This window comes from Xiphias gladius, chromosome 24 (genome assembly GCF_016859285.1).
Source record: "Xiphias gladius isolate SHS-SW01 ecotype Sanya breed wild chromosome 24, ASM1685928v1, whole genome shotgun sequence".
NCBI classification, from domain to species: domain Eukaryota; kingdom Metazoa; phylum Chordata; class Actinopteri; order Istiophoriformes; family Xiphiidae; genus Xiphias; species Xiphias gladius.
Genome location: NC_053423.1, coordinates 7,468,468 through 7,491,167, shown reverse-complemented (window position 1 = coordinate 7,491,167; position 22,700 = coordinate 7,468,468). Strand labels below are relative to the sequence as shown.

At 39.6% G+C, this 22,700-nt stretch overlaps 4 protein-coding genes across 8 annotated transcripts; 3 read left to right on the top strand and 1 right to left on the bottom strand.

Moving 5' to 3' along the window:
- Positions 1 to 203: 203 nt before the first annotated feature.
- rpl14 (ribosomal protein L14) lies at positions 204 to 4,428 on the bottom strand. Its single transcript, XM_040121059.1, has 6 exons — positions 4,312 to 4,428; positions 3,664 to 3,765; positions 3,477 to 3,571; positions 2,803 to 2,902; positions 1,289 to 1,342; positions 204 to 299 (listed from the first exon to the last, which is right to left on the bottom strand). The coding sequence occupies exons 1-6, from the start codon at positions 4,312 to 4,314 to the stop codon at positions 240 to 242; spliced, it is 414 nt and encodes a 137-aa protein (XP_039976993.1). The 5' UTR covers positions 4,315 to 4,428; the 3' UTR covers positions 204 to 239.
- LOC120786003 lies at positions 3,765 to 10,402 on the top strand. 4 transcript variants are annotated; one of them, XM_040121057.1, is made up of 6 exons: positions 4,577 to 5,029; positions 6,071 to 6,115; positions 8,810 to 8,865; positions 8,960 to 9,339; positions 9,454 to 9,583; positions 10,197 to 10,402. In XM_040121057.1, the coding sequence occupies exons 2-6, from the start codon at positions 6,087 to 6,089 to the stop codon at positions 10,208 to 10,210; spliced, it is 609 nt and encodes a 202-aa protein (XP_039976991.1). In that variant the 5' UTR covers positions 4,577 to 5,029; positions 6,071 to 6,086; the 3' UTR covers positions 10,211 to 10,402. The 4 variants fall into 4 exon arrangements, with proteins under 4 accessions (XP_039976990.1, XP_039976989.1, XP_039976988.1 ...); XM_040121056.1 differs by lacking the exons at positions 4,577 to 5,029; positions 10,197 to 10,402 and adding an exon at positions 3,765 to 3,872 and having other exon boundaries at positions 9,454 to 10,186; XM_040121055.1 differs by lacking the exons at positions 4,577 to 5,029; positions 10,197 to 10,402 and adding an exon at positions 4,389 to 4,486 and having other exon boundaries at positions 9,454 to 10,186.
- A 1,542-nt stretch (positions 10,403 to 11,944) lies between these two features.
- Positions 11,945 to 13,532, top strand: LOC120786000. The gene is made up of 5 exons (XM_040121051.1): positions 11,945 to 11,973; positions 12,113 to 12,132; positions 12,221 to 12,335; positions 12,489 to 12,662; positions 12,862 to 13,532. Exons 1-5 carry the CDS (start codon positions 11,968 to 11,970, stop codon positions 13,498 to 13,500), a joined length of 954 nt encoding a protein of 317 aa, XP_039976985.1. The 5' UTR covers positions 11,945 to 11,967; the 3' UTR covers positions 13,501 to 13,532.
- Positions 13,533 to 17,870: 4,338 nt separating this feature from the next.
- LOC120786001 lies at positions 17,871 to 21,781 on the top strand. 2 transcript variants are annotated; one of them, XM_040121052.1, is made up of 5 exons: positions 17,871 to 18,735; positions 18,882 to 18,901; positions 19,003 to 19,117; positions 19,216 to 19,389; positions 19,861 to 21,781. In XM_040121052.1, the coding sequence occupies exons 1-5, from the start codon at positions 18,733 to 18,735 to the stop codon at positions 20,476 to 20,478; spliced, it is 930 nt and encodes a 309-aa protein (XP_039976986.1). In that variant the 5' UTR covers positions 17,871 to 18,732; the 3' UTR covers positions 20,479 to 21,781. The 2 variants fall into 2 exon arrangements, with proteins under 2 accessions (XP_039976986.1, XP_039976987.1); XM_040121053.1 differs by having other exon boundaries at positions 19,216 to 19,399.
- Positions 21,782 to 22,700: the final 919 nt, after the last annotated feature.

Here is a 22,700-nt window from a genome sequence, read left to right as displayed (position 1 = left end):
AATTATCTAGTTTAAGAGTACATTTTCCACTACTGTTCACGATGATTTTATGCATTCATTTTTCTGACTGTGATACTTTGGAAGATGACATTTAACAGTTCATTAAGTTTATTTATAATCAATGACATAAGTGGAAAAATCTCTAATTGAGCTAATACATGTTTCACAAAAATGGGCATAGAAAAGAAGAGAAGAGACAGATGAACAATTGAACAGGAAATTTATTTTGTGAAAACTGTTCACTTCTTTGCTGCCTCCTTCTGGATCTTCTTCACCTCATGCTTGATGATTTTGTTCCTCTGTAAAACAAATAGAATTTATGAATTAATTAAAAATACTCTGACTGCTGCAGGATCACCACACTTTACACACAGACTAATGGACACTTTAAACTCAAGTGTCACTGGGTTGTTAAATCAAGCTGCAGCTCGGAAAATTAAACACTTTTCATGGGTCTGCCAAAGACTGAGCACGAAAAATGGCACTACTACCAGTGCTCGCTCACTGGCACAATTAAATCAAACCGACCCATCATTTATTTCATTAGCTGCAGCTGTTTAGTCAGCAATCTATGAGAAGCCACTGATCACTAATCTCATTCAACACCACTATTACAAAGCAAGTTCAACAATAGTCTGGGTATATTTGAGAGCTGGCCTCACTAAACCAACCATGCTCACAGCTTACAGTATGTCCATACGGCACTTCCATATTCAGCTATAAAGTTGGGTAGAGTGGCACCAAATCACAACACGTGACAAACAGATTGATATCAGTGTGTTGGTGGTTGCTACAGCTAAAGCTGATTAAACTCAGAAAAGGAAATTCTGTAGAGTATAAATTGAATGACTGAGAATTGTTAAAGCATTCATATTAATGGGGAAGACGAGTTAACATACTGTTAACTGTTAACTGCATGTATGCTCAGGATCAAATTACTGAGGAATAATGGCAGTGTAGAGACAGAAGCAGCACTGGAGATATACAGGAATAGAAGTTCTTGAAAAGTCTTCGACCTTGTTATTATTCATTTACAATGAAAATAGTAATGTATCGTCCGACTCAAGCTTTGAAAAGAAGTCTGCCTACATATTCTTTTTTCCCATTTTTGTGTTTTCATTTTTACTTTTTCTTCCTTTCCAATTTTTCAAAGGTTGTTTTTGAGGTTTGTCCCTTTTTTGTATGTACTAAACAAGGCAGGACTCAGCTTCAGTTACTAGGCTGGCTTACTGGTCTTGTATGACTGAAATTAGCCTGAACAGCTGATTTGTGTTTCTGCTGCACTTACCATCCTCTTGGCCTTCATCACCTTGTAGCGGTCAAAGTCAGACATTTTGGCCCTCTGCAAAGATAACCAAGAAGATAACGTCAGTGATAACCTGGCCAGCTTACTTTTTTCTTTTTTTTTGTGAACCCAAGTCAAGTTCTGGATACATTTCATCATAGAGAAAATGAACAGTGGCTGTACTCTACTTGGCCATGCTGGTGTGCAGCACTGAATTGCAACCGTAAAAGTGGAGAAAACCTCTTCAATGGAGCGTAGGCAACAACACTGAATCTGTCCAATGGTCATTATACATGCCAGATGTTGCATTGTTGTAATTTTATTACAATACAATTTAACTAATTATTAGTATCAGGGAGAAAAATAACGTACAAAACAACATAACCAACGTTTGTTAGGATGCATGTGATCATCATTAAGGAGAGTTTGTAGGTGGTGGCAACACATTTTCTATGAGAAAGATGTGTTAACCAGTCCAAAGTTTCCTACAGCTGTTGAGGGAGAGGTGGGTTGCCTCCATTAAACAAATCACTCTCTGCAAACATCAAGAAATTAACACTTTTTAAACAACCTAAAAGGCAAAAAGAGCAGAGGCAGTATTTCTCACAGCAAACGTCACAGGTTTGATGAGTTTTTACCGTCATGTAGCACCTAAAGTAATCGCACAATAGACTAGAAGCTATCAGGACCTGTCAGGCTCAGCCCAGCTATTTACAGTGACTGATCAGCCTCACACAAACATTTGCTTCATGATAAAGTAGCATACAGCAATGCAACAGAAAATATACACCTGTTTTTCCCTTCCCAGGAAAAGATAGGAATTATCGGGAGTCAAATAGCTCAACCAGTAACAATGGGCTGGGAACATGTGAGGAAGAATAATGGTGCATGAGAAAATGCAAACACTGCTGCCATCAAACACTGACCTGACATATACCCGCTGGTTGCATATTACGTACTGGGTTTAAAATTTAGTTTGCAGGTTAAAGCAAACTAGTCTCCATCTAGTAAAAACCACCACTGCACTGTCAGGTTTTGGAGTGTGCAAACCTCTTCTTGTTCTAAATACCATCCACTGGCTTAGACAGTAATATAAGAAACACTGATGCTATGTAAGAAACATTTCCAGCGTACAGAGCTCAAATTCAATGTGTGTATATTTATTTCCCCCAAATAATATTAAACTAACACATTTTTACCTAAAGTTTGCCAAAGCATACAGTTGAACTGCAGTCACAACAATAACAAGTAAAACCCTCTATGGCTGACACCCCCCAAGAATTTGTCTAATGCTGAAGTCACATTTTAGAAATTTCCTTTATCTGCTGTATTGTGTCTTTAAAAAAAAAATGCAATATTCTATGTTATGAAAGTCAAGAAACCCAACAGCAGAACCATGAAACTGTAAAAACTGCTACTGCTGAAACAGTGTGTCCTATTATCTGTGCCCTTATAATATCAACGCCTCTAGTACCAAATATGTTGAAAATTACCAGAAGCTGAAACATAGTCTTTACCTTCTGTCTTGCCTCGATCTTCTTGGCCCAGCTGCTTTGTTCCCACTTCTCGTTGACTTGGGCCTTCTCCCAGGCTCTCCTCACAAACTTCTGGCGGGCGCTGTAGACCAGAACATACAGTAAGTACTAATAGCAGCATTCATGTTTCACCACATGTAGCCACTTAAACGTATTTCTAAAACAGCTACAACACAAAGACCCATGACTCCTGTTCAAAGCTGGCCCTGCATTAGGTGATGTGATCATTCACATATTTGGAGTCCGAACCTGTCCTTGACTCCAATGATAGACCACCCTGTGAAATAATGTGACTGCAGTTGGTTCTCTCATTCCTCTAAGCTGGTTTGCCTGTAATGACTGAAACCACCTAAACATAATAACATCTTATGTATGTAGCCTGGTAGAGCCAGATGAGTACACAACATATTTTATTTAGAGTGTTTTTTTTAATTATTATTAAAAACACAACTCTATTTAAAAACAAAACAAAACAAAACGTGTCATTCAACAAATCTTTGGTGAATCTTATAAAAAGGACTACATGCCAGAGAAAAGCACAAAGATATTTGCAAATAAGCTGTAATACATTCATCCCTGTGTACATTCATTTGGAATAGAGTGACAAACTTTTAGAGGATTTTTGTTGGTATGATCTGACCCTTGTTCCCACTCACCTGTGAGGTACTTTGATGACATAGTCTGTGAGCTGCATGCACTTGAAGGGCATGGCTTGCCTCTTCACCCCTGTGCAGGGACCATCAACAAGAGCCTGGAAAACCAAAGGGCACAAGAAACAATCAATATCAACAAGTCTAAAGCAAGACTGACACTGATCAATCATCTGTCTTCCAGAGCGCTCACCCTATTTTGGTCGATGACATCTACGATGGCCACCAGCTTGCCAGCATGGGGTCCGAAAGAGACGTAGGCAACACGGCCAATCTCAACGAAGCGCTTGAACACCTGAGAAAGACACCGGACAACAGCACATAAGAAACGACTGGAACGCTAGCCGGAGGCTGGCAGGAGCACAACACAAGGAAGCTCCTATATCTGGGACAACCCAACGGGTGAGTGTGGAGGCTGGGGAACTACCCGGCTTGTAGCACTGCACTGGACTAGCTAACATTACCTAGCCAATGCTTCTGCAAACGACTTCACAAAATGGGACTTTTATTTAACAGTAGGTATAAAATGTATTTATATGTTAAAACGTCGTAAGCGCATGATTTAAGTCAGTGCTGTAGAGACAAATCAAGGGAAACGGGTTTGCTTCACCAAGCTGCTCTCGGCCCTCTCAGCCCTGATGGACCACGTTGTAGCGCAGGGAAAAGCCGACATTTTAATCACACTGCGTTTTAACTTAAAACATGCGTGACTGTAACAAACACTTCCCAAATATGCATATTGGTGCTTAAACAAAACACACGACGCTCGTTGTCCCAGAACAATGAGATATTTAAAAAGAAATTCGACTTGGAAATGCCAAAACCCTAATGGCGAACTCACCATGATGGCAGTCCGGGAGCAGAAAGGACGTTAGAGCTTCCGCCTGCCGCACATACAGCTTCCGCTAATTCGGTACACATGCGCAGTCTGTGTTGATTTTTTCTATTACTGCGTAATCATATTAATAGATCCCCCTGATGTTAAAAAAGCGTAATATTTTGAAGCTGTTGACCAAGTAAGTTAAATATGAAGAGAAATATATGTAAAATATGCACCGGGCCACCTGACAAAAACTTCTGCGTCACATTTCCTTGTTGCCCTCATTGACGCTGTGGAATGAAGGAACTCAGTTTAAGTAGAATCAACTTCGACAACGAACAACATAACACTGTGGTGGCAGCGAAGAAAGCCACGATTTTCAATGTTGTTTTGGAAATGGAGAGAGATGTGTAGGGTATACAAGTGCTTTAAAATTGCCAAAACTTGGTGAGGGCTTCCCTTAACTTCCTTTCACCTCCCCAAATCTTCACAACAACCTTCTGTAATACTCAAAATGGAAAAGTACACGAGGAGTGCAACAAAGCTCCTGTTTGTAATGTTCCTCGTTCGTGTCCGAGGCGAATGGGAGACAAACGTACCAACTGCAACCCAGTGTTTGATGAGTCGTTGAAGGAAGCACAGCAACTGGGTGTGGTGAGAGCTGAGATAAGACCGAGAACGTTTTTGCCTATGTTCCGTGTTACATGAAGACATTGGAGGCAACGGCTCGTCAGTTGTGGTAAATACTTTTATTTGAGTCCGTTTGAAGGACGTTAGTGATTAAAGGTTTCTAAAATCAAACGTTCACTTTATTTATTTTAGATTTAAAAAGGCTATTTTTCAAAACAGCGATTATGGGGGGTAAATACGGATTAGCTATATAGTTTCGTGCCTTTTACGTAGCTTATCGAACTTTTTTTTTTTTTAAACGTTACGTTTAAAATTCATACTTTTCACATTTTAGATATTAACAATGGGTGACGCCTGAAAACTTCGAGTCAGGCTTCAGAGGAAAAACAAGGGGATCTATCTGCCAGCGCTGCTTGTTGTTGAACCACATATATGACTAATACGTGTGGTGTAATGTCGCCACTCTAAAGCCTAGAAACTCTTTCTTTAAATAGGGTAGAACTTTTATTTTATTCGTGAAATAATAAAAAATAATAAAACGACATATAAGAAAAGAAATCTTTGCCGACGTATAACGTATTTTAAATCTTGTGGGCTAAACATGCGGCCTGACGTTTTTTGCTTTCACATATTTAGTGTGCGCAATTATAGACTACTACTTTTCAGAAACAGTTACTTAAAATATACATTTTAAATACAACTGTTACAGGTAGTAATTAAGTTAATTTTTTTAATGACGCCAATCTAAAAGCATTTACATTAAAACATTCGTGATTGACCTTTTAAACTTGCCGATGATCAATTGTTCTGGCTTTAAATCATAAAGTGCTTTTAAATTGCACGGTTTATTGTTCCTTTTACTAGTCTGCCTCCACGCAGTTTTCTTTAAAGTTGACGGTTTGTTTTTTTTCTTCCACTTTTGAATTTCAAAATGTCTGTGATTAATCCAAAGACTTGCTGCTAGTTTGCGGCAGCCACGCGGAAAGTTGAAGGAAGGAAATCAGAGAGACGTATCTAAATCCCGTCGGTTAGCTGTCATTTTCAGGGCTGTGAGCCCTGAAAATTATAGTATCAGTACTTTCAATACTTGAGAAAAGGTTTTAAATATTTACTCTCCACTACTTTTAACAATACACATTTTGTTTTCTAGGTGACAGACAGCCAGGATGGAGATGTGTTCAAGGAACTACTGCCCGTAAGAACCAGTTTTTTTATTCTCTTCAGGGAGGTTTAAATGACCCTGTTCATAGCCGAATAATGGCTGAAGCTACAGTGGGAGATTTAGACGAGCAGAGCACTCATGGCCTCAGTGTTTTCTTTTTCCGCTGTCACTTTTGGCTTTCAAACAGCATTAGCAGCTAATATTAACAGACCACAGCACGGAGGGCAGCGAGCTTCACTTGTGAAAGCTGGTCTGACGCCAGTGCATCCGAGGAACAGTATTGACACTGACCTGGCAGTGAGCAGCAAGTGTGACCATCTTCTGTGGTTGAGATTATCACAGTCATGATTCACATCAAATAAAAGATGTGGGAAAAAGACAGCAGTGTGCCTGTATTTTTTATTTACTAAGTTACTCGCTACACAAGAAGTTTTTACAGTAGATACTTTTGTATTGTAACTCAAATAGTCCTGATTACTATTACTTTTACTTGAGTACTTGTTTTTACAAAGTAACAGTATTTTTACTTGATTACAAATTTTGGCTACTCTACCCGCCTCAGCTGTTCTGTTAAAGTGCCTTTAGTCACTAGTTTGAAAACATGAAAGGAGTTTAAATGCAAAGCAATTACAAGATGCTTCCAGTATCACAAATAATAGCAAAATTTTGCCCAAGAAACTCAAATAAATGTCAGAGGGAATGTGGAACATAAATTGACAGTCACACCCACATATTATGTTTTAAAGTGTTACTTCACACAAAGTACAAAAATCCCTAGTATTTCTCATTTCCCTTAGTTGTACTGAGCCATACAAACAGTTTCATCATGTGCCGAGGTTGAGTCTGAGACGTGTGCCACCACACCAGTGCAATGGAAGTGAATGGAATTTTTGTTTGTGCTGCTCGAAGCACAGTAGAAGCACATTTTGAGAAATTCAACAGTTAGGTGAATTTTATTTATATAGCGCATGCTGACAAATCACAAATTTTGCATCAGAGGGGTTTCAAATCTGAGCAACATACGACACCCTCTATAATTAGACCCTCGATTTAGATAAGGAAAAACTCCGCCCAAGAAACGTTGAACAGGAAAAAACAGAGAAACTTCAGGAAGAGGAATAGAAGAGGAATCCCTCTTCTAGGACGTGGAGATTTGCAACCCTGAGTGGAAAGATTTAGCAGTAGTAGAATTACATTATGGAGAAACAGAATTACCACATTAAGTAAACGAATATGTTATATTAAGTAAATGTAAAATATAATAAGTTGAAATGAAGTGAATTAATTGATGCGAGAAGTTTCAGACATTGTGTGAAAGTGTTTGGAGTGAAGAGTGTGCATCAAAGAAAACAATTGAACAATTGAACAATTTCCACGTACCGCCAGGACCAGGACCTGGACCGCGAAAACTCCTCTCTGTCATGAAGACCTGGAAACAGGATAGACTACTACTGCTTGATTTCCGGATCCTTGCTGGAGTTTGTCGATTTATGATTTTACACTGTCAAAGCTCTAAATTTTCACTTCTGCTTGTTTACTATAAGTTGAAGTGATTCAGATCTGTAGATGGTACCACCTTAAACTTTTCAGTTTATGCTTGGGCTTGATCAAAGAGAAGATCGTGTGACTCATCTGAGACACATGTATAAAAAGACAAAAACATAGCCTCCTCCATGTAACTTTGGAACAAATGGAGAATTGAAACCCAAATACAGTACAGTGCGTGCTGGAGTACGTAGTGGTGTGGAACCATGCAGATAGTTTGGTGATGTGGTGAAGGGAGGGATTAAAAATCCAGTGAACAAGGGATCCAGGGGGATTAAAAATCTCAACAGCATAAAAATAAATTGAAATGAACTGAATTAATTGAAAAAGAAAAACTGTTTCAGACAGAGTGTTAAAGTGTTTGGAGTGAAAAATGTGCAGCAGAGAGGATGTTGAGAAGTTTTCTAGGTGCTGCCAAGCACTGGTTGGACCTGGACTGCGAAACCGCCTCCTTACCATGAAGACCCGCACAGCGGATATACTACATTTCAACACAGGAATGAAAAATCATTCAAGGACACCATTCGCACAGAGGGCGAAGAGACAAGAAGGAGCAAGATGAAACAAGTAATTGCAGACAATATAATGTAACGTAAGAGCAGTAATGAACAAAGGCAGAGCAATCATTGGCATCCTGGAGGATGGAGACCTGAATCAGAGATGGGTGAATGAGTGCAGCCAAGACCCATGATCCAAACTGGGATCTGGGAAATTTTTCAGTGCAGAGGAACGTCATTTCTGAAAAAGAGAGTGATAGAGAGAGAGAAAATTATACAGCTTTTGTGCTCCAACTAAATGGCTGTTGAACACACAAACAGAAAGTTAACGACAGTACTGTACAGGAGAATTGCTGTCCACTGATACTGAGACCGATAATGGTAACACGGGCACAGGAGCACCAGAGTAACCACAGGAATACATAACAAACTGAAGGTTAAGGCGAAAAGATGAGTTAAGTTTCAGTTTAAAGTACTCAGATGATATTAGCAGGGTTATTATTCTTACACTGAGCCAAGTCACCATTTTGCCACTTTTACATACATGTTGTGTCCCATGGTCATCATCACTACAGTATGTTATTCTTACAATGGTCCACTAAATACTGCCATGAGTATCAGCTTTTTTTTTTCCAGCTCTGCTTTCGTGAACTTTATAAGGATCGTTGTCTTTTCTACCTCTCAGGTCGGCAGGCCAGCCGTTTGATACGTCTGATTTCCCACATTGCAATGGACAAAGAGGTAAAATACACACATCTTTGCCTCACACCATCATGCCATCATAAGTATTTTCCATCTCCTATATTAAACTCCTGTTGTCTGGCTGGTGTTGCAGGTGCAGAATACCTGGCATTGGTGTCAAGCTTTGTTTCCAAACATAGACACAAGAGAATGACCTTAAAGAATCCAGCTGATTCCACATTCATAGTGGGAGACCTGGAGGACACCATTTACAGAGGCGAGGTTGATGAGGTGAACGGGTGGGGAAAATTTTACCTTCCCAACATAGTAAACATGCAGGTCGTAGGTGTAGTGGAGGGCACCTCATGCCCGTGTGACCAGCTTGTTCTGATGACCTGTGAGGACAAAAAGCTGTATGCCTATGATGGAGAGGAGCTGCATCTGGTGGCTTCAAGCCTGGAGCAGCTACGTTACAAGGAAATAGAGTATCCAGCCTCCAAGAGCTATTACAACGGGGAGGCCTTCAAAGATATGGTGAGAAGGTGCAGTCATTTCTGGGAACAAACAGGGTTTTGGGATTGTTTACCCTGATCATTTATCACCTGTGGGCACTGACAATGATTTTTTGGTATCGTCTGCTCTGTGTAGACCAAGGAGGACTGGGCAAAAGTGAGGAATGGCAAAGCGGGGAAGAGGTTGGACAAAGAGCATCATGAACTGGTGATATCAATAAAGTCAAGTTTCCTGGAGAATCTCAAAATTTCCAGACAACGCGCAGGTGGGTATCATCATCTTTGGTGCAGGGATAAAATCAAGGTTGTAATCCTAAAAGAAAGATTTTCTTTGTAAAGCCAAAGCCAATTTGAAACTTTGAGTGAAGGTCTGTTAAGGCACGATTCAGTTTTTACATTCATGTATGTGGATCTTGATAGCCTGTTAAATAACTGCAATGGTAGTAATCTGTACCTGCCTCTTTCGGTTGTGTCTTGTATGGAATAATATATCATTCACTAAGATGTGCTTGAAAGTCAGGCTTTGTAAACTTATACATTTTCCTTGTTGTGAGCCCTGTTCTGAAAGCCTGCGATTAAGTTTCAGTTTTCTTGGAACCACAACAACCATTGGAGTTGACTAGGTAGTTACGTGTTATGTCATATGACAGTGACGCACTGCAGCCAAGAGACTGATCATCTTCATGACTTCACAGAACCTGGGCCCTGTCTCAAAAAACAAGATCAGTTTACTCAGGCTGTCCTTGAAGTATAAGAACCCATGGATGTGAAGAGGCAGTGTTTGCAACAAACCAGTCATATGCTACATTCTGTACTGAGCGATCTTAACTTTTTTCCCCTCTCTCTCTCTCTCTCTCTCTGTTTCCCTTCTCTCTCCAGGAATCATCAGCTGATGTTTTTTGGTTTTTGTTTTGTTTGTGTTTTTTGGTTGTTTTGTTGGTGTTGCTGCTGCTGTTTTGTTAGTCATATAATACTAGATTAAACTGATATTTTGTATTCTTTTTTTTTCACTCTGGTTGTTTGCACTACTGTTTTTTTAAACCAGAAAAGCAAAATATTGTATCTGATTAAAATCATTCAACAAATTATGTTTTCAATCGAAGCACAAAGTGATGACTTCTTTATTGACTTGGAATTCCTACAGAACTTACAACAATAAAACTGATGATGATGATGATGATGATAATAATAATGAATAGGACTTATTATTATTAATAATTAATAAGACTAATAATGGGGGGCAGTAGGTGGTTTGCAGTCAGATCAGGACTCTGCAGCTCTGGAGGCAGAAATACCTGCAGAAAGCGACAGGAAGAGAGAGGAGAGGGACGAGAAAGCACAAAACTACGGGAGAGAGAAGAAGCCAAGTTAGTAACAAGCAACAATGGAAAACAAGTGCATACTGATGGAGAAGAGGGGAGAATAGCTTGGTGCATCATGGGAACTCCCCTAGCAGTTTAGACCTATAAAAGCATAACTAGGAGGTGGTTAAAGCCAAGCCTGAGCCAGCCCTAACTATAAGCTTTATCCAAAAGGAAGGTTTAAAGCCTACTCTTTAATGTGGAGAGGGTGTCTGCCTCCCGGACTCAAACTGGAAGATGGTTCCACAGTAGAGGAGCCTGATAACTGAAGGTTCTGCCTCCCATTCTACTCTAGGAACCACAAGCAGGCCTGTGTTCTGAGAGCGCAGTGTTCTAGTTGGGTAATAGGTTACTATGAACTCGTTAAGATGTGATGGTGCTTGAACCCAGATAAGCGCTTTGTAGGTGAGGAGGAGGGTTTTAAATTCTATTCTGGGTTTTACAGGAAGACAATGCAGAGAAGCTAACACAGAAGAAGTGTGATCTCTTCCTAGTTTCAGTCTGGACTCGCGCTGCTGTATTCCGGAGATCCTTTAGAGACTTGTTTGGGCAGCCTGATGACAATGAATTACAATAAACCAGCCTATGAGTAACAAAAGCATGGACTAGAAACAGGATGTACCAGATTTTTTCAATGTTAAGTAGGTGAAAAAAGGCAGTCTTGTTTTAAGTGGGAGTTAAAGGACGTATCTCGATCAATGACAACTCAGAGACTCAAAGTTTCTTTCTTAGTACCCATTGTTAAATGAGTTGTTACTGCATGAGCCGAGTTTTTCATTGCTCCTTTCAGTTTTCGTTGGGGCACAATTTTTAGCAGCCACAGCCTGATAAATACACAGCCTGTCAGACAGACACCCTGTTCCGCAAGAGAAAGGGGTGTCTGTCTCACACAAAAAATGCTATATTTTGCATTCCTTTTAGAGATTTATTGTATTTTCACAAGCAATTTATCTGTTCTTGGTGTAAACAGCTTTTAATGTCAGGGAGCCATACTCCACTCAGGAGTTTATCTTCCGACATTTCCTCTGCCACTCTGTACGGTTTCATACTCGCAGAGACTTCCCACTCTGTTCAGTGGCAAACCAACCACTTCTCTGACATTCCTGTAGAACAATAAATCTCTCACCATTCTGCCATGTAGCATTTACGCCTTATAAAGGTCAGTCACATTGTATTTGTTAATCGCAATTCAGTTTTACGTAATGACAAGGAAACCAACTAAAGTGAAGTAGTTGGATCCAGGGAGGGGCTTAATTTCTTCATATCTCAGTTTCATTTACTCTTAACTTATGATGGTGAGTAGTTGCTTTTAAGTGGTTTCCTTTGTCACTATTTTATATCATAACAATTAAATTCTACATTGCCACATTCATTTTTGTTGTCAGTAAATGTGTGATTGTCATAACGTGTCCTGTATTTTTCCAATTAAATCAGGCTGCCGAACAGAAAAGAAGGTAAGTCAACTAATTGACTGAACCAAAAGTGCTTACTGGTCCATTCTGGTTTTTAATTCTTGATAATAACTGATGTTTATCATTTCAGAGAAGAATTCCAGGATAGTAAAGATATTTTCAAAAAGAATTCTCTCTTAATTATCCACAAAATGCTTGAACTGAACACCCAAACTCAAGAAAATACTACAGTGTTGGTGGATGAGGTATGTCTGACGGGGATTGTTATGAACCTTTGAAATTTTCTGTTTTTAGACATGCTGCATGGTGCGTCATAGTGTGATTTGAACAAATTATGCTTCTCATACGACACAGAAAATCACATCTCTTTGTGTGTGACTTGTATTTTGACTTTATAGATTCTTCACAGCATCTTCTTTTTGGGAGGGATCAACAATCCACCATATTCCCCAGAAGTTATTGTGAGAGATGAAGAGATGTTGAATGCGTTGAAGAACTGCTACCCAAAGCCTTTTGGCCTCTATTCCTCTCAAGTACCCAAGCGGAGTCCACTTTCATGTGTGCTAGACATGGTGAGAGTATAGTTCTTCAAAAGATAATACAGTTCTTCTTTGTCAAGTTGTATAGACATGCTAAAAATATCAAAATCAAATATCACAGTTTATGATTAACGTACATTGTTGAATTTCACAAACACAAAGCATGACTCGGTGAATAATACCGCGTTTGTGGTGATAACAGCAGCTTGATCATAATTGTGATTGCTTGCAGATTGTCCACCTGCTTGGACAAGAGAGGGAAAATGAAATCATAGGCACACTGCAAGACTTCATCCGTCAACTGTCCAGGGGTCGCAGAGCAAAGCATCTGATCTCATTCACCATCTGTGTATCTCAGAACACTGAGAACCCAAATTCACTCAGGTACTATGGAGTCTCCATGTCCACTTCTGGCGCTGTTCCCGGGAAAGTCATGGTCGCTGCCTCCTGTTGTAGTGCCTGGGACAGTCATGTAGCTGATGCAGTGATGTCCTACTATCCAGATAAGGTTAAGAAGTCATACTTTGATGGAACCATCAAACTTCCACTGAATGTAAGGTGCCAGGCATTTAACCTCAGCAAAGGAGATGCAATGCCTCCTTGCAGATCATGTGGGAATTTGTTTGGTTTGCACACGACTGAAACAAAAGAGTGGCCGTATGGCAACTGTGCTGAAGCTGAGAGCCTGAGCAAGTTGCTTGAAAATGAGAGGGAGGTTAAAAACCTAGCTGGACCAACATCTCCCACGTGCACACCTGAAAAAAGGCAGAGGGCTAAAGAGATTGTTTTGAAACATCTTGAATATTTGCTGTGCCAAGTGAAATTTAGCTGGGATCATTCTTTCTACACCCCAAGGAGCATTACATCTTAAAAAAGGGAAATTAACCCTCTTGTTTTGGTATCATTACTTCCTTTGACACTGTTCTTCTCATAGTGGTTGTTCTTTTGTGTTGTTATTAAATATTTAAAATTGATGTGTAAGATTTTCATGGGTCTTTATTACAAAGTAATGAGATAGATCTATTTTGATATCATTCTTTGTCGACAAAAACTTCAAACAACTGACTTCACAGTGACCCTCTAGGCACTGAAATTCCTACCTTTTTGAGGGGACTTGGAATGCATGTGATCACAGCTGTCAATATGTCAAGCTTTATCACTGCAAACTGCTGATGTTACAGCAACTTGTGATGTACATTTCTGTACCTTTTGAGAATGGGTTCATGCCAAAAATTAAAAGCTAAATGTGTGTCTGCAGTTTGAATGAGGCGTGCAGGTGATGCAAAAGTTGATATATTGACATTACTGTGATGTAAACTAAGGTTCATAAATTGTTTTGAATTTATGTGCTGTAACCTTATCTAAAGAAGTGCTTTTTTAGTTCATCTTTGTTTGATTATATATTCTTGTTTATATATACGTATATGGGGAAATGGGGAAAAAGTTATTATAGTGATAAGGATCCTTGTCTTTTTTAAGAATAAGTGCAATTAAGGCTTGTGACATAGTAGCAGGCAGCTCCCCTGCTTCCAATGCCTCCTTGTACATATCACGTCATTGGAAACAGTTCTAATAAAGCTAATCTAATATGAATATAATATAACCTAATAGAAATACCACTATAAAGCCATCTGACCTGTGGCTTTACCATGAGTTAAATCTCCTTCTGGTCATTTGTGTCCTATTACAAGGTAACACCTCCAGGTTTACTTGGTCTCAAAAGAATGCATTCCTCATACTGATGTGGAACACCTTTCAGAACCTTTCTGATGGCCAGGAACGGGTCCAACCTGGTCCCCTTGCCGCCTTTAACAGTAGGAGGGCAAGTGTCACAGTTCTTCACAGTTCTGCTAGGGTTTACTTCCTCAGCAGCATTTTCACTGCATTCAAAGCTGCACATGTGTAGGACAGACAACCGGCGTGTTCAGGCTGTGAATGATGACCTTGGTGTTCCTCATTTTCTTGCTGGTTGCAGGGTGTTTCCAGCTCAGAACATGATTTGGGCTTGTTTTACCGGATACTCAAAGAGAAGGCCAGGGCTAAGTGCATCGCTCTAATTCATCTAGTGGACACAAGTCATCAAAGCAGCTTCTTTAGTAATTAAAGAGCCTAACTGTAAGATCCTTAACGTAACCTACCAGCTTTATATTTGTGACACCCAGAGTCCTTCATCACACCACCACATGGGCCCAGTATCCTCGCCTCCGTTCAGTGGTGGAGGGGTCAAATAGGCAGCAGGTCCACACTAGAGGCAGTTATGTAAATTACACTGGGTAATAGGCTAGCTGTGTATGTGTGGGGCTCATTTTAGCAAGGAATCGTAAAATATAAACGAATTCTCATGGGAATTCACTTAAATGTCTGGTCTTGGGGGAGATATGGGGGAGCTTGTGTTTTTTGGTTTTGGTTTCCTTGTTTATTTGATTACACGCTTGACTATGATAAACATGAAACAGACAGTGTTTTTCCTTTTTGACTTGAGAGGATTAAATGGAAAAATAGTGACAAAAAGATTCACTTGAAAAGCAGTAAACAGAGTAAAACACACTTTGTGTATTTTTTGGAACCTTGGGTCTACACGATCACGTGAGTATGGTGAAACCACGTCGTTTGTCATCGATTACGTGGTTCTCTAAAACCAAAACGATACAAGCCCTGACACGAAGCTTCAGCGGAAACTGTCGAACGTAGTCGACGCACGGTCCCGAGCTTCGCTGTCACAGGTAAAAACACTAACTAACTGCTAGCTAACTACCAGCTAACTACTAGCTAACTACTCTCAGTTCATTTTATAGAATAACCGTGAATTATTACGGCTTGTGTGTTACGCTTTCGGTTCACGACTTTCTCCGGGTTTGATAGAGGGCTCTGCAGAAACCGTTGGCAGGTGACGCCGCCGGTAGTTGGTGTTTAACTCGTGTTGTCAGAAGACACCGTCGGTTGCCAGTGCGTTTATTACGCATTTCTGTTTTAGGTCGGGTTGATTCTGTTCGTTAATAATCTTAAATGGCGTTATCGCAGCGAACAGTAGTCTGTGTTTGTGACGTGCGCGTTGGTTTCGTTTTCAGATCTAAAATTCTAGGTATCAGATAAATACATCAGGATTACATACATAACACCTGGGATAACAAACAGTAAAAGCCCATCTTTAAACATTTTAGTCATTCCGATTCAATGTATCTATTAATAGACAATAATTAATGTAAAAAAAATAATTAAATTGCTCCACATATATGATAAAATATCATTTAAAGACAGAGTAAGAAAATAGAATGAGCCTTTCGCAAAATGAATGACAATTTAATGTTTTTTAGAGTTCTGTAAGGCAATTATATATTGTATAATATCATTTTATACTGTTAATCCACCACATTTTAGGGGACAGATATTGCTTTTTTACAACATAACATCATCTGGTGGCTTTAACTACTAGTAGCCTTTTTATTTTATACACAAAAATTAGTTTGAGTCAGTTAATGCTGATTAGGTTCGAGACAAATAATTGATAAAATAGGCTGTGTTATACTTTGTAGAGGTGCTTTAAAGAACATTATAAAGACTCTTTATAGTGTAATTGACATTTCTACTTAAATGGGGGATTTGAGTAATTTTTTCAACCACTGCTATAATGAAATTTTTTTTTCTAGGTGACAGAGAGCCAGGATGGCGGCTGAAGTAACGAGGTACCTGCGATTTTCTCTTTGTTCAGGGAGGCTGAAATGAACACTGACGTATCAGAGGATACCTGTGGAGAAGTGTTTACTTAAGGGCATTTGGTGACAAGAAACACAATGCAGTTACCTGCAGCCGCCACAGATAACAGAAAAGAGATGGATCTAACAAGCTCAAATAAATTCTGGAGTATCACAAATTGGTCAAAGTCATATCAACTTATTTTGTTCACACCCTAAATTAAAGGGCCAGGTTGTTTGATTGTGAAAAAAAATTAAGTCTACTCAGACTTCAAGTTTTACTTTCCTTGTAAACCCAACAGTGAATGGCTTAACTGACCCCAGTCACTATTTTGCTGCTTGTAAATGTATATTTTGCAACCTCCCATGGTTAATGTCAGCATAGCGTGGTTTTGGTAACCTCCTTTCTTTTCTGTCTTTCAGTTTGGCTGGTCAGCTTGTTATGCCTGATTTGCAGCAGTGCAACAGAGCAGAAGGTTGACTACACATCTTTCCCTTACATACCACGATAACCTTGCTGTTTAGTCCTTCACATATTTCTCCATCTTGTTTCTCTCGTGTTGCAGGTGCAGAATACCTGGCATTGGTGTCACAATTTGTGTCCACAAATAAACAGAAGAATTTAAAACTAAAGAACCCAGCTGGCGCCATATTGAGGATAGCAGGGCTTGACGACACCATTTACAGAGGCAAAGTTGATGAGGTGAACGGGTGGGGAAAATTTTACCTTCCCAACATAGTAAACATGCAGGTCGTAGGTGTAGTGGAGGGCACCTCATGCCCGTGTGACCAGCTTGTTCTGATGACCTGTGAGGACAAAAAGCTGTATGCCTATGATGGAGAGGAGCTGCATCTGGTGGCTTCAAGCCTGGAGCAGCTACGTTACAAGGAAATAGAGTATCCAGCCTCCAAGAGCTATTACAACGGGGAGGCCTTCAAAGATATGGTGAGAAGTTGGAGTCATTTACAGAGAATAAGCAGTCCCACGGGATTCCTGATGCTAGTGATCGTTCGCCTGTACTGACGTGTGTGTGTGTGTGTTCTTAATGTGACCTGTTGTGTCTAGACTGAGGAGGACTGGGAAGAAGTGAAGATGGGTGCTGTGGGGAGGAGTTTGGAGCAAGAGCATCAAAAACTGGTGAAAGCAAACAAGACCAAAGTCTTGGAATGTCTCAAATAACAGCAGACATATAGGTGGGTATTTGTCCTAACATTATCTTGGATGCAGGGTGAATATTAAAGGCACAATGTCGTAATGGTTCCAGAACTGGTTACATGACTTGAGCCACTCACAAAGGCCCAAAGTAGCACAGTAAAGCATATTAAAAGCCAGATTCTGTCTGTGTGGGGGTCTTGACAACCCATGGAATAAGTTCAGTGGTTGTAAGCTCTTTCAGCGTTAATTATTGCCATAACATAAAATATCATGGTTGCTTGCTTGGGAGGTAGAAACGTGACAATTTTCCATGCAGAATTATCAGATATGTCATGGGCTGATCTTGAAATACCTGATATGTGCTTAACGATCCCTTTTTTTTAAAAACAGATTCTGGCGCATGCTTCAAAAGCCTTGGATTCATCATTTCAAAAGCAATCAACAGAAATCATCTTAATGGAAAAGAAAATTCCCTCAAGCACAGCTCTCTGGGGCTTAGAAATATATATATATGATCCCCCGCTGATCACATACTGAGGTCGCCGGTCTATCACAGGGTTAAAACACAGAAAAACAGAGTCACACGTACAGACTTGTTAGTAATTATGTTGAATGTGCATATCTGTGGACGTCGGGAGAAAGCCAGAAGACACAGACCACAAGCCAGCCTCAACTCCACCCTCAGCTTATTCAGGAAGGAAATTTCGAGTTCCTGTTCTCAGTGTAGTTGAGCAACTTGCTCGCTTTCTTGCTTATTTTTTGTGTAGACTCACTCAATTGTACTGACATAGAGTAAGCAATTAAAGTATACGCAATTAAGACTTATTCATGTTGGTGTCCTTTTCTTGCTGCACAAAGCCTTCAATTTCATTCTGCTCCGCGTGGTTGGGTCTTGTGGAGATTTTCTCATAGAGTTACTGATCAGCATAGGCAGCCCGTTACTTCATTAATGCCGTACATGGCATTGCACTTGGCTAAATGGTGCAGTCCTCCACCTGACCTGTCTTAATTCTAAAGCACTTTATATTATACTTAGCTGTATAAAATGCTGTATAAAATGAATAAAGTTTGATGAATTGACTGAGAATGTGTATTCCACAGTCATATTATGAGCCTGGTTGACTTTGTACTGTAAATAAATGCTTATGATTTACTGGAAACCACATGATAAGAATTTTTAAGGCATTCACCAGATGGTGTTGCATAAGGCAGGACTTTTTTTATTTGCTTTCTCTTTCATTCTTACACTGCAGCAATGGTGAGGAGCAGCCTTCTGCTAGCACCCTTTCTTCCACTGATACTATTACAACTGAATTCTGTGTTGCAAACCCCCATTTTAATTCTGTTATATCTGTGAAACGTTTAACTGTTGTCGTGTTTTTTTCCCCCCGATGACTGAAATAGGATGGGCAGGAGCGGGCGAGGTGAGTCAGCTGATTCTGCTGATCCGCAAGTTGTCAGTGCTGTAATGTGTTTTTAACTCTCTGATAGAGGGCTCTGTAAAAACTCTCTTTTTCTCTTTTAGAAGAGAAGAATTTCTGAAAACTCAAGAACCTTTGAGAAGAAATGCCTTCCGCATTATCAAAGCAATGCTGGATTGGTGTAACCAGACACCCGGAAGTAAACACTTCGTGGATGAGGTAGGTTAATTGAAAGTTTTCTGTTTTTGATCACAGTCATGTCCTATAATCTCACCTTTAAGTTTATAATAATAAATACATGTGTTTTGACTTAACAGATGCTTCACAGCATCTTCTTTTTGGGTAAAGTCAACAATGCCCCCTATACCCCAGAAAGTATTGTCGGTAACGAGGAGATATTGGATAACCTGAAGGAGAAATATCCTGGACCTTTTAAGTTTTACTCGACTCAACTTCCAAGGCGGAGTCCTTTCTCCTGTGTTATGGACATGGTAAGATGTGGTATGGATTGCGTTACCTTGTGGAATACACATTTTCAGGCAATTCATCAAACTTTATTAATTTTATACATCATTTTATACAGCTAAGTATAATATAAAGTTCTTTACCTGAATGGTATAGTAAAAATGGCAACAAGTAACGAAAAATATAAACAAATATTGATATATCCAAAACTTAAGGGTCAAAATGCAAAATATATGGTCCGTATTTCCCCTGCAAATGCAATTATAAAATCTCATTGTGACCTAGATTTTTGGATCGTTGCTTTTTTATTCAATTTTAAAATTCAAAGTCGTTAATTCACAAATATTTTTAAAACAAGGAGTGTGAAGTTCTACCTCACTTCCATGTCCTCAAATGCTACAGTTCAGAATTAATTTCTATTGTTACATTTTACAAAAGACTAAGTGAATCATACTTTGCAGGTGTAGCATCCTGATCATATTTGTAACTGCTTCCAGGTAGTCATGCATAACGGACAAGAGAAAGAAGACCAAATAAAGCAGACTCTGAAAGATCTCATCAACGGTCTGGAAGAGAGGTTCCTGGTCTCCTCCACCATATGTGTTTCTCAGAAATCCAACAATTCAGTAAGGCACTACGGTGTCTCCATGTCCACTTCTGGTCCAAATCCTGGGAAAATTGTGATAGCTGCCTCCTGTTTTAGCAGATGGGATGATTATGTAGCTGGTGCAGTGATGACTTACTATCCAGATAAGGTTAAGAAGTCATACTTTGATGGAACCATTAAAATTCCAAACAATGTAAGGTGCCAGGCGTTTAACCTCAGAGAAGGAGATGCAATGCCTCCTTGCAGATCATGTGGGAATTTGTTTGGTTTGCACACGACTGAAACAAGACAGTGGCCGTATGGCAACTGTGCTGAAGCTGAGAGCCTGAGTGAGTTGCTTAAAAAAGAGGAAGAAGTTAAGAACCAAGCTCGACCAACATCTCCCACGTGCACACCTGAGAACACGCAGAAGGCTAAAGAGAGTGCTCTTAAACAACTTCAGAATGTGCTAAACATGGTTAGATTTAAAACGTGGGATAAGGATTTCTACAACCCAAAAACAGAATAGTCTTGAATAGGGGGCGGTATTGAGTAAGATGCCCAAGGTATTATCATAAAGTGGCCAAATATCTATATGTGTGTGTGTGTGTGTGTGTGTGTGTGTGTGTGTGTGTGTGTGTGTGTAGAGTGCTAATGTTACACCACTCACTGTGTAACAGTGAAGATTAGAATACATTCATGGCAATTATTGTAAGTTAAATGTGTGTCAATGTTTTGAGTGAAGCATACAGATGATGCAAAGATTTTATTGATCATGTTGATGTCAATGAAATCATACAGGGATGTTAACTAAAGTTCCTGATTTATTTTGATTTTATCTGCTGCAAACGCTTTGACTTTCGATAGTAGCCTTTGGGATGTATGTGCCGGTGAGACCAAATATGAAGCATGATGAGACAGCAGCTTGATTAGTGGAAGTAATCACACATCCATTCCCTGAATGTATAGTAATAAAGGAAAACAAACAGAGGTTTTCTTTTGCTACTATGATCCCTGCTCACAACCTCATTCATAAGTAGGAGCTCTAATATTTAATTGTGATTACAGTCCAATGGAGAAAGTGTGTGCTTACTTCATATGTATTCTGGTCAGTATTGAATCTAAAGTGTTAGCTGGAAAAAGAAATTACCTTCATCAAAACACTCTGTTTTATTATGATATTGAACATAACCTAATGATTACCACTGAAAGCCTGATTCGTCAGGTGATTTCATATGGTCTCTTTCCTTTAGTGACACAGATCTACCACTAGATGGCAGCAGATCCATATTCAGTTAAAATCTGCTATGGGCTCTAGAGCAAAGTAAATGGGCTCTGTCAAACTTTTTAATTTCAAGCCAGTTATTACAACGAAACTGCATTTTCTCATCACACTCTGGACTTGATCAGACTTTGGAAATGGAGTGTACAATAAGCAGTGATACACTATCCTAGCTCTTTTGTTGTGGTCTTGCAGCTCAACTTCATTGGGTTCTTCTACCAGCTTCATGTCTTGAAAGGCCACACTGCTTCTTTGATACCAAACAAAGACAAGAAGCATGCCGTGGACCACAGAATAATTTCCCATCTTTTAAAGGAAGGACAAGAATGAGAGTGCAACAGGAAGATATAATAATTCACACTCATTTGTCATTAGTTATTAGGCCTCCTCATGAGGTAGTGTAGAGATACACTCTCTGGTTTTAAATGAATTTACCCAAAAAAAACTGGGAAAAACTGTGCAAACAGATTGTTTTGGTCTATAACTGTGGTCAGAGAAATTTTATCATGACTAAACTGGATTATATTACTGTCTACTGTTTTATCAACCGCTTCATTAAAACAATTGTCAAACTAATTTTTCATTACATAGGCCAGTCTCTAATTGTGTCTTGATTTTTGTGTTGCCAAGAGGTCATTTCTGAATCAGACGTCTTTAGAACCCAAAAAAAATTGCCATTCAGGATAGCTTTAACGTCTGGTGAGTGATGGGAACTGCTATTTATTTTCAGCTACTACGTAACAGACGCTTTGTCTGGCTTTTCCTGTGGCCCTCTCCCCAATAACATGTTTGTTTTCAGGTCTATATTTGTGTAGCCAACTGCTGCCAGTGGGGGAAATCCTGTCTGACCTCTCAGCCTGATCTGAAGAAAACACTGGCACTTGGTGACGTCCAGGAGACGGAATGTTAATTTTTCTTTAAACCTTATGTAAGTCACGGCTCAAATCTTTGTTTGAACAGGCAATCCTCAGTACCTTACAGAAGTATAAGGACCTAACCTGGAAGCAGAGGCATTGGTGGGACTCTCAAACACTCTTTACACTGAGAACACACACACATAAAGTAAGCACACTAATGATGAATGCTGCATCACACTGGCGTGCGCACACGCACGGACACACAGATGGTTGCAGTTAGACTGTAATATTTTCATTGAAGTTGCCCTTGGTGTTTCATGTCTGGAAAATCTGAGTCATGCTTGTTTGACAAATCATCTCTGATCTAATGTAGGCTTTGTTTAATCACCCTATAATGCATTAAAGCATGTTTGTAAGTGAAACAGATGCTCAGATAATTAACACACATCGTCTTCACTGTACACACACATGAGGGTGCAGTTATAGTATGATTAATTGTCCAGTGCCCACTCATTCTCCAACAAACCCAACTACTTTTTCTTAAGTTGGGTCATTCTTTTAGTTCCAAGTGTCAAGAGAGAATTTACACCAGACCAGATAACTCTGGAACAG

Bases quoted from the DNA above. Each gene is read 5' to 3' on its own strand.
- LOC120786001 (XM_040121052.1), top strand. The intron at 18,902-19,002 runs GTGAGTCAGCTG...TTTCTCTTTTAG, and splicing joins GATGGGCAGGAGCGGGCGAG to AAGAGAAGAATTTCTGAAAA. The intron at 19,390-19,860 runs GTAAGATGTGGT...AACTGCTTCCAG, and splicing joins TCTCCTGTGTTATGGACATG to GTAGTCATGCATAACGGACA.
- LOC120786003 (XM_040121056.1), top strand. From the start codon at position 6,087: ATGGAGATGTGTTCAAGGAACTACTGCCC. The intron at 8,866-8,959 runs GTAAAATACACA...CTGGTGTTGCAG, and splicing joins ACATTGCAATGGACAAAGAG to GTGCAGAATACCTGGCATTG. The intron at 9,340-9,453 runs GTGAGAAGGTGC...TGCTCTGTGTAG, and splicing joins GGGAGGCCTTCAAAGATATG to ACCAAGGAGGACTGGGCAAA.
- rpl14 (XM_040121059.1), bottom strand. The intron at 2,903-3,476 runs GTGAGTGGGAAC...TCTGGTCTACAG, and splicing joins GTCATCAAAGTACCTCACAG to CGCCCGCCAGAAGTTTGTGA. The intron at 300-1,288 runs GTAAGTGCAGCA...TTTGTTTTACAG, and splicing joins TGATGAAGGCCAAGAGGATG to AGGAACAAAATCATCAAGCA.
- LOC120786000 (XM_040121051.1), top strand. The intron at 12,133-12,220 runs GTAAGTCAACTA...TTATCATTTCAG, and splicing joins GCTGCCGAACAGAAAAGAAG to AGAAGAATTCCAGGATAGTA. The intron at 12,336-12,488 runs GTATGTCTGACG...TTGACTTTATAG, and splicing joins CTACAGTGTTGGTGGATGAG to ATTCTTCACAGCATCTTCTT.